A 14,256-nucleotide genomic window follows, 5' to 3' on the forward strand; every position below is an offset into this window, starting at 1 on the left:
GGGACCAGAGAGACTAAGACCAGAGGGTCCCTACCTTCCTGGGCCTTAATGTCTGGTTGCTAGACTCTAGTGGATGGAACAGATACTGTTCAAGGAAACAGACACGATAAATGCCAAGTGCAACAAGTGCTAAATAGGAAAGACAGTACTGAACTAGAGAAAAATGACAAACCTACTTCAGGTTAAGTGGTCAAAGAGGTGTCCCTGAGGAAGTGACCTTTTAAAGTGATATGTAAAGAATGAGAAAGCCCACAGAGAAAGGAGAGGGAAAATGCTGCAAGTTGAGACAACGGCATATGCAAAGGCCCTGAGGTGGGGGAAGTTTGGAGCAGTGCTGTCCAATGAAAACAAAAGGCAAGCCTTATCCGTAGTTAAAAATTGTTTAGACCACATTAATAAAGTAAAAAGAAACAACTAGCTTTAATAATGTATTTTTTATTTTACCTAATATACCCCAAATATTATTATTTCAACATACAATATAAAAGTATTATTAATGAATTATTTTAGATTTTTTGGTACTAAATCATAAAAATCTGGTATTTTACATTTAGAGCATAGCTCAATTTAAACTAGCCACATATGAAGTGTGGCTCGAAATTCAATAGTCACATGTGACTAGTGACTATCATACTGGATGGAGCTAAACATAGCACATTCATGAAATGGAAAGACATCCCATGTGGCCAGGCATAGTGAGGAAAAGAAAGGCAAGAGATGAAGCTGAAGTATGACAGGTAGAGGCCAGGTCTTACAGGACCAGCTAGGTTTATGAAGGAGTTTGGATCTTAACTGTACTAGTCACCTCCTACAGGAAGCCTTTCCTGATAACCTAAGAAAGAAATGACTATTTCATCCTTTGTGCCACCATGAATTTTGAAGACAAATCTAGCATAGCACCCAGGATACTTTATTGTACTTTTCGGTATAAATGTATGATTTCCCCAATAGGTACTGACTTCCCCAGTAGCTGGTAAGTACCTCAAAGGCAAGGATCAGTCTTCATCCAACTCTGAATTCACAGAGCTTGGTGTGCCCTACATCTAGTAGGTACTACACATTTATCGGAAGAGTGAACGAGTGGGGAGTATGAGAATGAATGGCTTTAGGTCTATTTTCCAGTTCACTAATTTTCTCTTTAGCTATGTCCCAGCTGCTGTTTAACTCAACCCTTTCTATTTTAGCAATTATGTTTTTCACTTCTAAAATATCTATATGCATTCTTTTTCAAATCTGCCTGGCCATTCTGGAGTTTCCTATTATTTGTTCATTTTTGTGGTTCCACCTTTACGTCTTCAGAAGTCCCATACAGTTGCTTTACGTTCCACATCCAGTCGTTCTGATATACCGAGCCCCTTAGGGCCCAAATCTGTTGGTGACTGATTGTGTTGGCTCTCAATCATGGTGGCTTATTTACTTGTCCATCTGACCTTCTTTAATTGTGAGTTTAATTGTGAATATTTGTTTGATCTTAACCTGCCCTCTAGAGCAGTGATTCTCAAAGTGTGCTCTCTGGACCAGCATAATTAGCATTATCTAGGAACTTGTTAGAAATGCAAATTCTAGAGCTCCCACCCCAGACCTACGGAATGAGAAGGTCTGAGGGTGAGGCCCAGCAACTTTAACAAGTGTTCCAGGTGACTCTGATTCACACTGACGTGTGAGAACCACTGCTCTAGAGAGAATTTGTGGTTGCCTACACACGGAGCCGGAGCCAGTGGCACAGTGGTTAAAACAATCAATTGCTAACCAAAAGGTCAGTGGTTCGAAACCACCAGTGGCTCTGCAGGAGAAAGATGTGGTAAGTCTGCTTCCGTAGAGATTTATACCCTTGGCAATACCATAGGGTTGCAACGAGTTGGACCGCACTGGGTTTTTTTTTTGTGTGTGTATACAGGGAGCCAGGGAGTGAATCTGACTCACAGCTCCTTTAACTCCTGGAGTCTGGGATTAATGCAGGAGTCTCAGGTTCCACTCCCCCACCCTGCTGCTGGCCTAAGGCTTAGTTTTCTCTTTGTAGTGTCAGTATCAACGTTTGCATTCACTGCCGTCCACTCTAGTTTCAGCTCAATATAATTTTTTTTTTTTTCCTGGAGAGGGAGGTAGGATTGAGGGTGCTATTTTCAGAGATTTCTGTTACTTACTGTGAATCCCCCCAAAATGCACTGAAAAGTCCCTTTTATCCAGGATCTAGCTGTTTAATTGGGAAAGGTCCCACCAGAGTACCCAAAGCACCAGAAAGAGCTACTCTCTTTAAAAGCAGGCATTTCAGGGTCGGCCTGTGTCCTCACTCATTAGGGCCCAAGATACGGTCTTAAAGCTGGATGCCCCCTCTGACCTGACACTTCCCTGGACTAAGGGCTCCCGCACTGGTAGCTACCTCCACGGCAAAGCACTGCTCCTGCTCCCGCAGGTGGCTGTAGGTTGACAGCAGACTCTGGAACTGCTCCCATACCTGGCTACGCCGCTCCAGGTCTTGGGGCCGCAGCCTGGGGGCAGAGTGCAAGAGAGACCATGAGAAAGCTGATCACTCCCAACCCCAACCCAAGTGACTACAGTCCCATATCACCTACAGAGCCAGGGGAGCCCATGGACATGCCCAAATAACTGGGGGAGCCCACAGCCACCAGAGGCCCCAATTCTGGCTGTGTATGTCCTGGCCATGGAGTGAAGGGGGAAGGGCACAGAACCAGGAGTCTGAGCCTTAGCAAACCACTAAATTCTCAGTCTCCCTCACACATAGACATAGGTGACAAGGTCAGCCTCAGAGGGCCAGGAAGATGCCTGAGCTTTCCATACCTCTCCCTTCTGGTGCCAAGCCCAGGACTGCAGACATCACTAATACTGAACTACCTGCAGTGTCTGCACTGAAACTATCACCTACCTGGGCTAAAATGACACATGAAATGTTTGCCAATTTGATACAGGTGCTTGCTCACGTCTCTATAGCTCAAAAGACCCCAAGTTTCCAACTCTGCAACTTCCTAATTCATTCTGAGACCTGGGGTTGATCCCACCATGAATCTCTCTCTTCTGAGTCCACATTTCAACTGCGCTCCTTTTCTGGGCTCTTTCCCAACTGAGTGTATGCTCTGAACACCATTCTTTCATTGGGTTCTTTACTGTGAGCCCAGAGAAGGGTGTTAGGGGTCTGATCCCTCAAAAAATGTTCACAGATTGTGTGCACGGACAAGCGTTTTCCTGGAGAGGTGGTCTAAAGTGTCTTTGAGAAACTGGGGAGGACTAGCTGAGCAATGTCTGTGATGACAGACGGCTGATGTTGGAGCAGAAAGAGTACTGGACTAGGAGTCCTGAGCTCTGGTTTCTAGGCTGGGTGCAGCCACCAACCAGCCGGATGGCCCTGGGCAAGCTATTTAACTTCTCTACCCTCAGTTTTCCCATCTGTAAAATGACAAGGTCAGACCAAATGATCGCCAACGTTCTTTGAGCTCTGCTTCTCTGACCCAGGGACCCAGCCAGGGGTAGAGCGTGGAACGGCAGCTTCTCCTAGGCTGGCACATGCTGCTTGGGTGCTCAGCAAAGGACACAGAGGGGATCAGCAACAAGGACTCACTCCTTTCGGATAAGCTGGCCGTCCATGGTCACCAGCCCGAAGTGCACCTCAACCAGGTACTTGAGCACACACAGCTTCCGCCGCAGGTCCCCCTCACTCTCCGTGTGGTCTCCATTGATGGCAATGAACAGGCATTCTCCAAACTGTAGGAAGAGCCAGGCCAATGTCAGCCAACCCCAGAGGCCTTCCTTCACCTGTCCTGCCCCCTGGGGACAGTGAGGAGAGGCTGGGGTCCCAGGGGATTCTGATAAGATGCAGTTTCTGCCTTCCAAAGGAGTCTAAAGTCCAAGATAAAGGAGAGGCATGCGGACTCCTCATGGAGCCGAGGAAAGAGGGAGACAGGCCTCAAGTGACACACTCACCAGGTGAAGGACATACAAGTAGTTGCCATTCTCTGTGGAGAAGCAGGTGTACGTGTCTGAGACCTTCTCCAACATTGTCATAGAGGAGATGATGATGGGGGCAAAGAGGGTGCTAAGCCTGTCCTCCAGGGCAGGGAGCTGCAAGATGGAAAGAACAGAACACTGCTTAGAGTGTGCTGGGCACTGGGGACAAAGCAATGGACAAGACCCAGGCCTTGTCATCAAGAGGCCCCGTGGTCTCAGACCAGCCTGGGTAGGTGGCACTGTCCTGACAGGGAAGGTGGCAAAGAGAGACTGCCCCCAGCACCGTGGGTGGTGGCTAGAAAGGCCGGGAAGGGCTGGCCAGCTGTGCTGCTGCAGGCTCTGAAATGAGAAGAAAACGTTAAGAAACCGGGCAATGTTCCACAGTAAAATGTTGGGGCATTTAATATAGAACTGACCAAATTTAAGGAAGTTTGCTTTATGTACCAAGTACCTAAAACATCCACATTCTTTGCTGCAGTAAATCTGAACAGAAAAAATGATTCATGCACAAAGATGTTCACTAAAAAGTGTACTTTATAAAGCAAATAACTGTAAAAGTGTAAATATTCAGTGTCAGAGAAATGGTTAAATAAGTCTAGCTACATGATGGACGAGTCTACAGCCACTTAAAATATTGAAGTATTTTCAATGACATGGAAAACTCCTCTGATACACTGTTAAGTTTAAAAAAAAAATGGCTGTCAATGCTCTGTATGTAAAAATGTATAGAAAAAAACAAAGTATAGAAAAGTATTAAGGAAGTCAACACTGTTAAAGTTATCGCTTCTGGAGAGAGGGATTATGGGTGATTCCCCTCCCCAGTATTTTATAGTTTTCTAACTTTTCCTAATGAGCATGTGTTCACTTTTATAACATCTTCCCTCTTCCATTCTCTCTGACATCCTAAAGAAGGGACAAATAAAGAAAAACAACAACAACAAAAAGAAAAATTGTGAATAAAAATGGGATAAAGCCAGTATAACTTTTACAACTCAGATTTTCAATACTGAGGCAAGAAAGGAAGGAGACAGCTGACCTTCCCCAAACTCATTTCGGGAGCTGTCAATGAAATACGAAGAAAGCAGAGCTCTAACTTGGAGCTCATAAAATCTACAAGGAGCTGAGCAAGACTTTGTCTAAAGAAGAAAAACAGGCAACTGGCCAGGGGCAATTTTCTTCCCAGCGTTCTCACAGTCAGGAACCATGGTCTGTGTCTTGCTGACGTGGTCTGTGGTTCATTCCAATTGTTCAGGTCCTAGTGCAGATGCCTCCTTTCCTGGCCACCCTTGGGTCACCCGCCCCAGTCGCTCCCCCTCCCACAGCCTCCTTCATTTCTTCAGATCATTCGTCAGTCCTGGAACTCGTGGTGTTTACTTGCCATCTAGTTTTCTATATGTCTTCCCTTTGCTATGTTCCCTGTTTTATCCATATAGGTAGGCAGATAGTAAGTCCTCAATTAATATTTGTTGAATGACTATCCTTCCATAAGGGTGAGAACAAATGTTTGCTGAATTATTCACATACTACAATTTCTTTGAAATGTCGCCAACAAATTGCATTAACAGAAAAGTCACTTGAAAATCTAGATTGTGTATGGCAACTCGTTTTAAAGATAGTAGCTTCTTCTGGAGGTACAGCAAGGATTTTGTGGGGGAGATGAAAATACCTGATGTAGACAGAGTGTAAAGGGCATCCTAACTATTACTTGGTAGATTTATAAAGTGGTACAATATGTCTGAACAGCTTATGACTCAATATTCTATTCTGATGCACAGAGCAATAGTTGTAGCAAACTGGAAGCAATATAAACCAAACAAAACCAGATCCCTTGCCGTCAAGTTGATTTCGACTCGTAGCAGCCCTACAAGACAGAGAAGAACCGCCCCACAGGGTTTCCAAGACTGTAATTTTTATGGAAGCAGACTGCCACATCTTTCTCCCACAGAACGGCTGGTGGGTTTGAACCGCTGACCTTTTGGTTAGCAGCTGAGCACTTAACCACTCTGTCACCAGGGCAATATACTTGTGCAGTATTAGGGAAATGGTTACGAAATGATGGTACATACACCCATATGCTGGAATATCACGCTTCTATTAAGAATTATGCTTCTGAGAATCTTTAACAAAATGGAAACTTCTGATACAATGATAAGTGGAAAAACCAGGAAATAAAAGTGTAAATGTTGAATGACCCCAAATATGTACAAAAAAAAAAAAAAAACCTGATGAAACCATATTAAATAGCTAATAGATTTCAAGTAGTGGAATTATTGATCATTTAAAAATTATTCCTCTATATTTTCAAATTTTCTACAATTAACTCCTATTATAATCAGGAAAAAGGTAAGTATTGTATATGTAAAAATCAAAACTTTAATAAAGGCTTTATTCCTTTAGACAAGACATTTGGGAACTGAAAAATCAGGAGTTTATTCCTTCACCAGTTTTTAATAAAGAGGAACAGAAAAGCCACCAAATAGTTTGCTTCTTAAATTGATCTAGTTGAAAGAGTAGTTTTAGAATTCAAATAAGTTTAAAATTCTTAATTTAAAAATTAGGTATATTGATTGTTGAAAACTAAGACAGCCTAACAGATCCACTTGTTTTTCGGCTTAACTAAAAACACTTGAATGTCTATGATCTCTGATATTTCATTTTTCTCCTCAACACTATGACAAAAATATCAATGACACTGATGAATCAACCTGTGGGGGTGGAGCTGGTGCAGCCGAGGGTCAGGCCCGTCAGAGCAGGAAGGGCATCCAGAGGCAATCAGCCCACAGCTGCAGAAGGGCAAGAGCTCTCTACTGTAGCCCGCATTAAAACATTTTTTTTTAATTTAAGATTAATCTAGAAAAAAAAAAATCAAAATAAATTACTCCCTTAAAATACAGAGCAGAAATTATGTAAGTGAAAATGACAACTATTTCTGATTTGTAATATTAAAGTGTTACACTGGGTGTCCAACAACAACAACAACAAAAACCAAACTTTGGTCCATAGCTCATACCATATACAAAAATTAAATAAAAATAAATCATTAGCCCGAATGTAAAAACTGAAACAATAAAACTTCCAGAAGAAACCTAGAGGAAAATCTTTGTGACCTTGGGTTGGGCAAAGATTTGTCAGATACGACACCAACAGCATAATCCATAAAAGAAAAAATGGATAAATTGGACTTTGTCACAGTTAAAATTTCTGCTCTTTGAAAGACACTGTGAAGAGAATGCAAAGACAAGCCACAGACTAGGAGAAAATATCTGCAAGGCACATATCAGACAAAGAACTTATATCCAAAATATATAAGATACTCTTAAAACTCAATACAGTAAAATAAGAATAATTTTAAAAAATCAATCTGATAATAAGTGAGTAAAAGATCTGAATAGACACTTCACCAATTAAGATATATGGATGACAAATATGCACATGAAAAGATGTTCAAAATCACTGCTCATTAAAGAAATGAAAATTAAAACACAGTGAGATTCTCGTTGAGTTGATTCTGCTCCGTAGGGTTTCCTAGGCTGTAATCTTTACATGAGCAGATTGCCAGGTCTTTTCTCCTGCAGAACAGCTAATGGGTTCAAACTGCTGACCTTTTGGTTAGCAGCCAAGTACTTAACCATTGCACCACCAGGGCTCCTTAGACACCTTTGGTCTATACCTCATACCATTTACAAAAATTAAATAATGAACCAAAGTTCATTTTTTAGAACAGCTAGAATTAAAGACTGATAGCAAGTGTTGGGGAGGATGTGGAGGAACTGGAATGCTCACACACTGCCGGTGGAATATAAAACAATACAACCACTTTGGAAAAGTCTGGCAGATTCTTAAAAAGTTAAACATACACCGACATGAACCATCCAGACTACCCCCAGGAATTTACTCAAGAAAGATGAAAGCACACATCCATACAAAGATTTGTACACGAATGTTCATCGTGGTTTATGTGTAATAATCAAAGCTGGCAACAACCCAGATGTCCTCCAACAGGTAAATGGATAAACACACCATACCTGGCGATACAACGGACTACTACCCAGCAATGAAAAGAAATGAACTAGTGATCCCTGCTACAACATGGATGGACCACAGAATAATTATGCTGAGTGAAAGACGCCAGACAAAAAAAATGAGAACACACTATATGATGTCATCTATATAAAACTCTAAAAATTTCTGCAGCCAGGGAGGCTGAATGAACACCTGAAACTATTACCCTGAGACAATCTTTAAGCCTTAACCCAAAAATATCCCCTAAAGTCTTCTTAAAACCAAATAATAGTTCAGCTTAAGTAAAGAATGTCTGCCTTGAGCACTGTGCTCGTTTAAGATCTATTTATACAGGATCAAACTGACAGTAGCAACTCGGAAGATTAGACAGGAAACTCAGGGGGCAGTGAGTTTGTTAATGGGGCAGGAACGATGTGGAAAAGGAGGGGCAGAATGGTTCCACAACTTGAAAAATGTCATGAATGTCACTGACTTGGACACACAGAAATTGCAGAATTAGTGTTAGGTTCTGCTGTGTATATTCTCACCAACTATATTCTACAATTCAAACTTTTCTCAAATGGAGATTAGCCTTCCTCCCAATAAAATTAAAGGTTAAAGACAAATTTTTAAAAAGTCTAAAAAATGCAAACTAATCTATAGGACAGACAGCGGATCAGAGGTTGCTTGGGAGCGGAAGGGAGGGGCAGGAGGAGGGATTACAAACTTTTGGGATGGTGGATACGTACATTTTATTACTTATGGCAATGGATTCACAGGTGTGTACACATGTACACACAAATCAAAGCATCACACTGTATACTTTAAACATGCACAGTTCATGGTACGTCATTATACCTTAATAAAGCTGTTAAAAAAGATTAATGTGTTAAGCTTACGCTAAACTTCTAATTTTAAGGTAGAGAAACTGATGACATCAAGTTTCTCCGTGTGTAATTAATGTCTGGCTTCCTTCCACCCTCATTTAGCCATGTGATGCTGGCGGTGTGGGGGGCAGAGCCACTGCACTCAGAGGCTCAAGAGGCCGGCTCTGAGGCTGTGCGGCAGGTGGTGTGAGGCCCTGGTGATCCCTCAGGCTAGGCCAGCAGGGGTTGAACACAGGTTCCCCTGCCTCCTTGCCTCTGGTAGTTCAGGCTGCCCCCTCCTGCCCATCCTCCTGGCACCATCACCAGCCTGATCTCACCTCTTCTTCTTCATTCTCTGGCTGCCCAAACTTCAGCTGGAGACTCTCTTCAAACTCCTCGTCTGTCCAGTAGAAGAGGATCTCTGCACCCTCAGTGGCCACCAGGACGCACTTCATCTGCCAGGGAGAAGCAAGATCACAGTCACCTCCTGGGCCCACATCCACAAGCTCACCCTGAGCAATGAAGAGGATCATACCCCAGCAAATATGCACAGCGCTGTGCTGCACGCAGGCTCCAGGCTGGGGCCCTCCTGGCATTATTTCACTGAACCCTCCCAACAATCACTGAGGCAGGACGATGACTTCACTGCTTGACCTCTGACGAAGACGGCCTAATCTTTGGTTACTCCTGTTTTACAGGACACAAACCCAGCTTAAAGCGGCAGAGCTGGGCTGTGTGGTGCCCAGCCTGGGGCTCTTTCCTCTGGGTTATCCTGCCCCTCTCACGATAGCATCAGATCCAGTACAGGGCCTACCGGATCTCAGTGTAAGGGAAGGAGCCTGTGCTGTATCTAGATGTGGGATCAACTGCACAAGGGAGCCATGTTCTTGGCATAGCACAGCCGGTCTGGAACGGAACATGGCTTGTGCTCCTCTGCCCCTAGGCAGCCCAGGGGTGTGCCTCCCCTCAAATAAAAACACCTCCAGAAGAGGAGTCTCAAAGCCCACCAGGAGTGTATGTCAGCATTACGGAAGTTTTATTCAACGATTCCTCTTGCTTTCGGTGGAAACAGAGGCTGCCTAAAGACTTTGTCCACGGCCTTCTCATATCTGCTTTAAAAAAAAAAAAACCAAACCAGCTGCCGTCAAGTTGATTCCAACTCATGGTGACCCCGTGTGCTTCAGAGTAGAACTGTTCCCTAGGGTTTTCAAGGCTATGGCCTTTCAGAAGCCAGGCCTTTCTCCCAAGGCGACTAGGTGGGTTTGAATCGCCAACCTTCTGATTAGTAGTTGAGCGCTCAACCACTGGCACCACCCAAGGACTGCTTCATACCTGCTGCTTTTCCAACCACATCCACCTGTGTCTTTAGCCCTTCCAAATCCCCTTCCCCAGCACCCACAGCATGTACCCTCTGTGTCACACGCTTTAATGCTTCATTTTATATGCACTGTGACTCTTGATTACTCACCAACTGATATATTTTTAATTCATAGCCTCCTATACTGTGCCTCGGCCCCTGGGGGTACAGCAGGATAGCAAGAGGTGTCGAAGCTTGGCAAGGCCAGAGCTCCCGGGCTGGCTGCTAGCACTGACAGCAGCCTTAGGCAGGGCTTTCCAATCCTCTCAAGTGCCTCAGTGTGCCACAGACATATCATCAAGTGTGCTAACACGAGCTAATGGTCAGGAAGCTCTGCTCTGATTGTTCCAACGAGCGGTTGTCCAGTTTCCCAGATAGAATCATAAACATCTTAAGGGCTTGGACTCATTCATGCCCTTCAGGGGATTGGTGGTTACTGAATTTCTCCCAATTGTCCAGCTGGTTTATCAACCCTAACTCAGAGCATCTGGCCTCAGGGTGTTCCCAGACTAATGCGGGGAAACATGACTGAGCACAGTGGCGTGAACAAGAATGTAGCCTGTTCCCAGTGAGGAGTAAACCAGGGCTTCGAACCAGTTCTTCCCGGTTCAGTCATGGCTGAGGAAGTGACACCAGAACAGATCCGAATTTTTAGAATGAACCAGAATGGTAACTGGAATGGGGAAAAACTATGGATGGAAGCCCTGCTAGAAACTTAATCTCCTTAGAAAACAAGGGCAGCGCACATGTTGCATAGCAATCAAATCTCTTGCCTGTCAGATTTTGTGCAGAATGGGAAACAGCGGTGACTCACTAAAAGACGGCAGCTGACTGAGCCATTTTGAATTTCCACTGCTTTCCACAGTCCTGGCAATAATCCAATCTCAAGCATCGGTCTCCTGAAAGGGCTCACTATACCTCTTCTCTCATTCCAGGGCTTCGACCGGTAATTTTTCCTGTTGCAAATCACCCAAATTGTAAAAACTCAGGTCTGTTCTGGTTTCACTTCGTCAGCCACGACTGAATGGGTTCGAAGCCCTGGAGTAAACACGAAGGCAGAGCAGAGATTGTGGGAGCAGCAGGAGTGTGAAGGTGAGGTAGATGATGAGGGCTGTGGACCTAGATGATGCAGCTCTGAGCCAATTTGGATTTAGAGGACACTCTCAGGTGAGTGGAATCCCTAGGTGGTGCACATAGTTAACGTGCTCAGCTGCTAACTGAAAGGTTTGAGGTTCAAGTCCACCAAGGGGTGCCCTGGAAGAAAGGCCTGGCAACCTACTTCTGAAAAATCAGCCACAATTCTACTCTGGCACACATGGGGTCACCATGAGTTGGAATTGACTCAACGGCGGCTGGTTTTTTCCCTCAGGTGAATACGACAAGGTTGGGGGTGCCATCTGACAGGGCTATCACAGGCTACGGAATTGAGGCTGTGGCTGACAGCAGGGAGCCCCATTTGGACCAGTAAGCAAAGAAGTGATGTGATGGTTGGAGACGGGTAAGGTTAGGGTGAGGGAGGCTGGTCATCCTGGTGTGGAAATGAGGGTCCACTCCTTGGTGGAGGCCAGGAGTATGAAGAGGAAGGTGCTGATTCAAGAGGTGTAGCTTAGAGGCTCAGCAGGTCTTAAGGACCACCTGGATCCAAAGGATGGAAGTGATGGGGCAAAGGTGGTATCAGGATGCAGAGCTGTGGCAAGGGGAGTGGGGATGAGGGGGCTCACAGAACCTAGAGTGCTCAGTCCACTGCCCACCTCATTCTGTCTACTGCCACGGCCCCGCCGTGGGTGCTGCCACCTCTGTCTGCCCCAGGTTGGCAGTATGACCTACCTTGGCAAGGAGCTCAATGGAGCTTCCGGACTGACAGCGGTTCAGAAAGGGCTGCAGCTGACAGATGTGATGGCCAGCTCATGGGTGAGTGCATAGCATCCTTGGTCCTGTGAAGGCCTGAAACAGAGAGGACTAGAGGGCAAGCAGAGGTTCTCGTTTGATACCTGCCCGTTCCTGGGCGGCGGACAAGTTGGAGAAAGGCTGAGTGGTTGTAAGGTCTATTCCAGGCCCTTAGGCAGTCAGCTAAGAAAATACTCCCACAGCCAGTGGGTGGCAGAGGGCGCTGTGCCTCCCCCTTTGAAGAACAGCTCACCCTCTGATTCCTATCCAGAACTTGAATGTGGACACATAGCAGGTGACCACAAACATCCCCCCTGCCCATTTTGCTCCCTTCCTGGTGCTCTCATTTCACTGTGGGCCACTTGGAGCCCAGGTGTGTGCTGGGTCAGGGAGCTTTCTACAGGACAGTCCAGGATGTCCCAGGCTGTTGGGGAAGCAGCAGACCCAGTGTGAATGGGTACCCTGGGATGGTAACAGTAAACACAAACAGAAAAGACATGAGTAAGCTGCTCTAGTTTCAGCTTTGCCAGTCACTGAAACCTCTCTGGGCCTCAGACTCCTGCTGTGAAATGGAGAACAAGCCCCTGCTCCACCTCCTTACAGAGTTACTGTGACAGGCATTGCGGTAACTGGGCAGAACTACCCTTAGCCAACTCTTTCTCACATAGGTGTGAGGGGTCATTGTTATTTCCCAGCTTCCCTCCTTCAAATAACAGGACAGACGAAACTGGTTCCAGCATCATTCACATTTTGATGATAAACACCAGGAATAATACAAAGTTTTAGTTTGATCAGAAGACTAAAAAGGACATGCCATGAAGAAGCAAGTCACCACCAGACAAGGAAGAGAAACAGTGGCCATCTCTCCTAGGGGCTCACCACCTTTTCAGACATCACTAAGACTTGCTACACCAGCAGCAGGACTAGCCTTAAGGCCATATTGCCTGGAAAAATGGGAATGTTTTTAAGTTCTACCTATTTTTCAAAAGGCTGCTGGAAGAAGAACCTGACCAACATCACTTGGCGATTTCCCTGGTCTCCTGTTTATCCTGCCCTAAAAGGGGGACTCAGGACTCATTGGCAAAGGGGGCTCCCTGATGCTGCTGGGCCAGCCTGGGGACACCCCCACACCCCAAGTTCACCATCTGGAACTCGGGCCCTCAAGCCCTCTCCGCTGCTCCTGGCAGCTCGGTCTTGGGGCCCACTCCCGCAGCTTCGGCCTCGCCCCCGCTGGGCTGGGGGCCCGGAGCCAGTCCCCGTGGAGGGCGAGTTTGCAGTCCCCCTCGCGCCACCCCCCCACGTTTGCCCGGCACTCTACACACTTCGTAGCAGTTTCACCCCACAGCTCCCCCGCCCCCCAAACCTCACGGGGACCCTGGAAGAAGGCCTGGCTCGGGGCACCCGCCCCACTTGGTAGATGGAGAAACTTCGGCTTCGAGGAGTGAAGCGACTGGCTCACGGCCACAACGGGAGGGCCGGCTGGAGCCGCTATCCCAGGGCCTGAGTTGGTCAGGTTGGTGCAGCGACTCCCGGGGACACCCCTACGGCCCCGCCTTCATTTGGGGGCGGGCCGCGCAGGATCCCGGAGGAAGCCCCGGCACCCACGGAGGGGGCAGGCGGGGGCAGCCCTCGGACCGGTCAGGGGGCTCACGTACCGGATCGCGGCCAAACACCGCCCAGCCTGCCCGCTGCCGCGCTTCCGGGTCAGGCCACGTGACCGCGCCACGTGACCGCCCTGCTCGGGGTGGGGCTGGAAGCCGCCGTCCGGCTCCGCGGGTTCGAGCCCCTCCCCTGCCTGGCATCGCCCCTCCCCGTGGTGCCGTCCGCACCTTGTCTCAGGGAACTGAATCGTGCGGTCCTGGGGTCTTCCTGAGGTCCACAGTCCTCCTGTTATTAAGGGACACGGAGGCCCATAGGGTTGAGGGACTCGCTCACAGCCACTTCCTATGTGTCTGGCGCTGTGCCCAGCCCTTCCGCTCACCTCCTCTTAAAGGATTCCCCACTGAGGCCCTGATAACATCTTTTACATTTTCAGCCCCGTTTAATAGAAGAGGAAACTGAGGCTCAGCGAGAGGCAATAACTTGCTAACAGGTCCACAGTGAGTAAGGAGCTGAACTAGGATCAGAAGCCAGGTCTCCTGGCTCCCAGGCTGGCTGCTTCCACTCTCAGGCCCTACAATTACT

General features: G+C 46.7%; 1 protein-coding gene across 4 annotated transcripts in view; it reads right to left on the bottom strand.

The window, feature by feature from the left end:
• The window catches only part of HPS1 (HPS1 biogenesis of lysosomal organelles complex 3 subunit 1), a 30,655-nt gene extending 16,869 nt beyond the window's left edge, over positions 1–13,786 (bottom strand). For 3 of the 4 annotated variants that reach the window (XR_007513439.1, XM_049855187.1, XM_049855188.1), the window contains exons 1-5: positions 12,013–13,772; positions 9,167–9,283; positions 3,937–4,074; positions 3,575–3,717; positions 2,381–2,489 (exon numbers count right to left, since the gene is read on the bottom strand). Coding sequence is in view for 3 of the 4 variants with exons in the window: in XM_049855187.1 (XP_049711144.1) it covers positions 2,381–2,489; positions 3,575–3,717; positions 3,937–4,074; positions 9,167–9,283 (507 nt within the window). In the remaining variant the exon portion in view is untranslated. Of the gene's footprint in view, positions 1–2,380; positions 2,490–3,574; positions 3,718–3,936; positions 4,075–9,166; positions 9,284–12,012 lie in introns of all 4 variants that reach the window. The other variant, XM_049855186.1, reaches the window with a different exon arrangement.
• Between the last annotated feature and the right edge of the window lie 470 nt (positions 13,787–14,256).

The sequence above is a fragment of the Elephas maximus genome, chromosome 16 (genome assembly GCF_024166365.1).
Source record: "Elephas maximus indicus isolate mEleMax1 chromosome 16, mEleMax1 primary haplotype, whole genome shotgun sequence".
Classification (NCBI taxonomy): Eukaryota; Metazoa; Chordata; class Mammalia; order Proboscidea; family Elephantidae; genus Elephas; species Elephas maximus.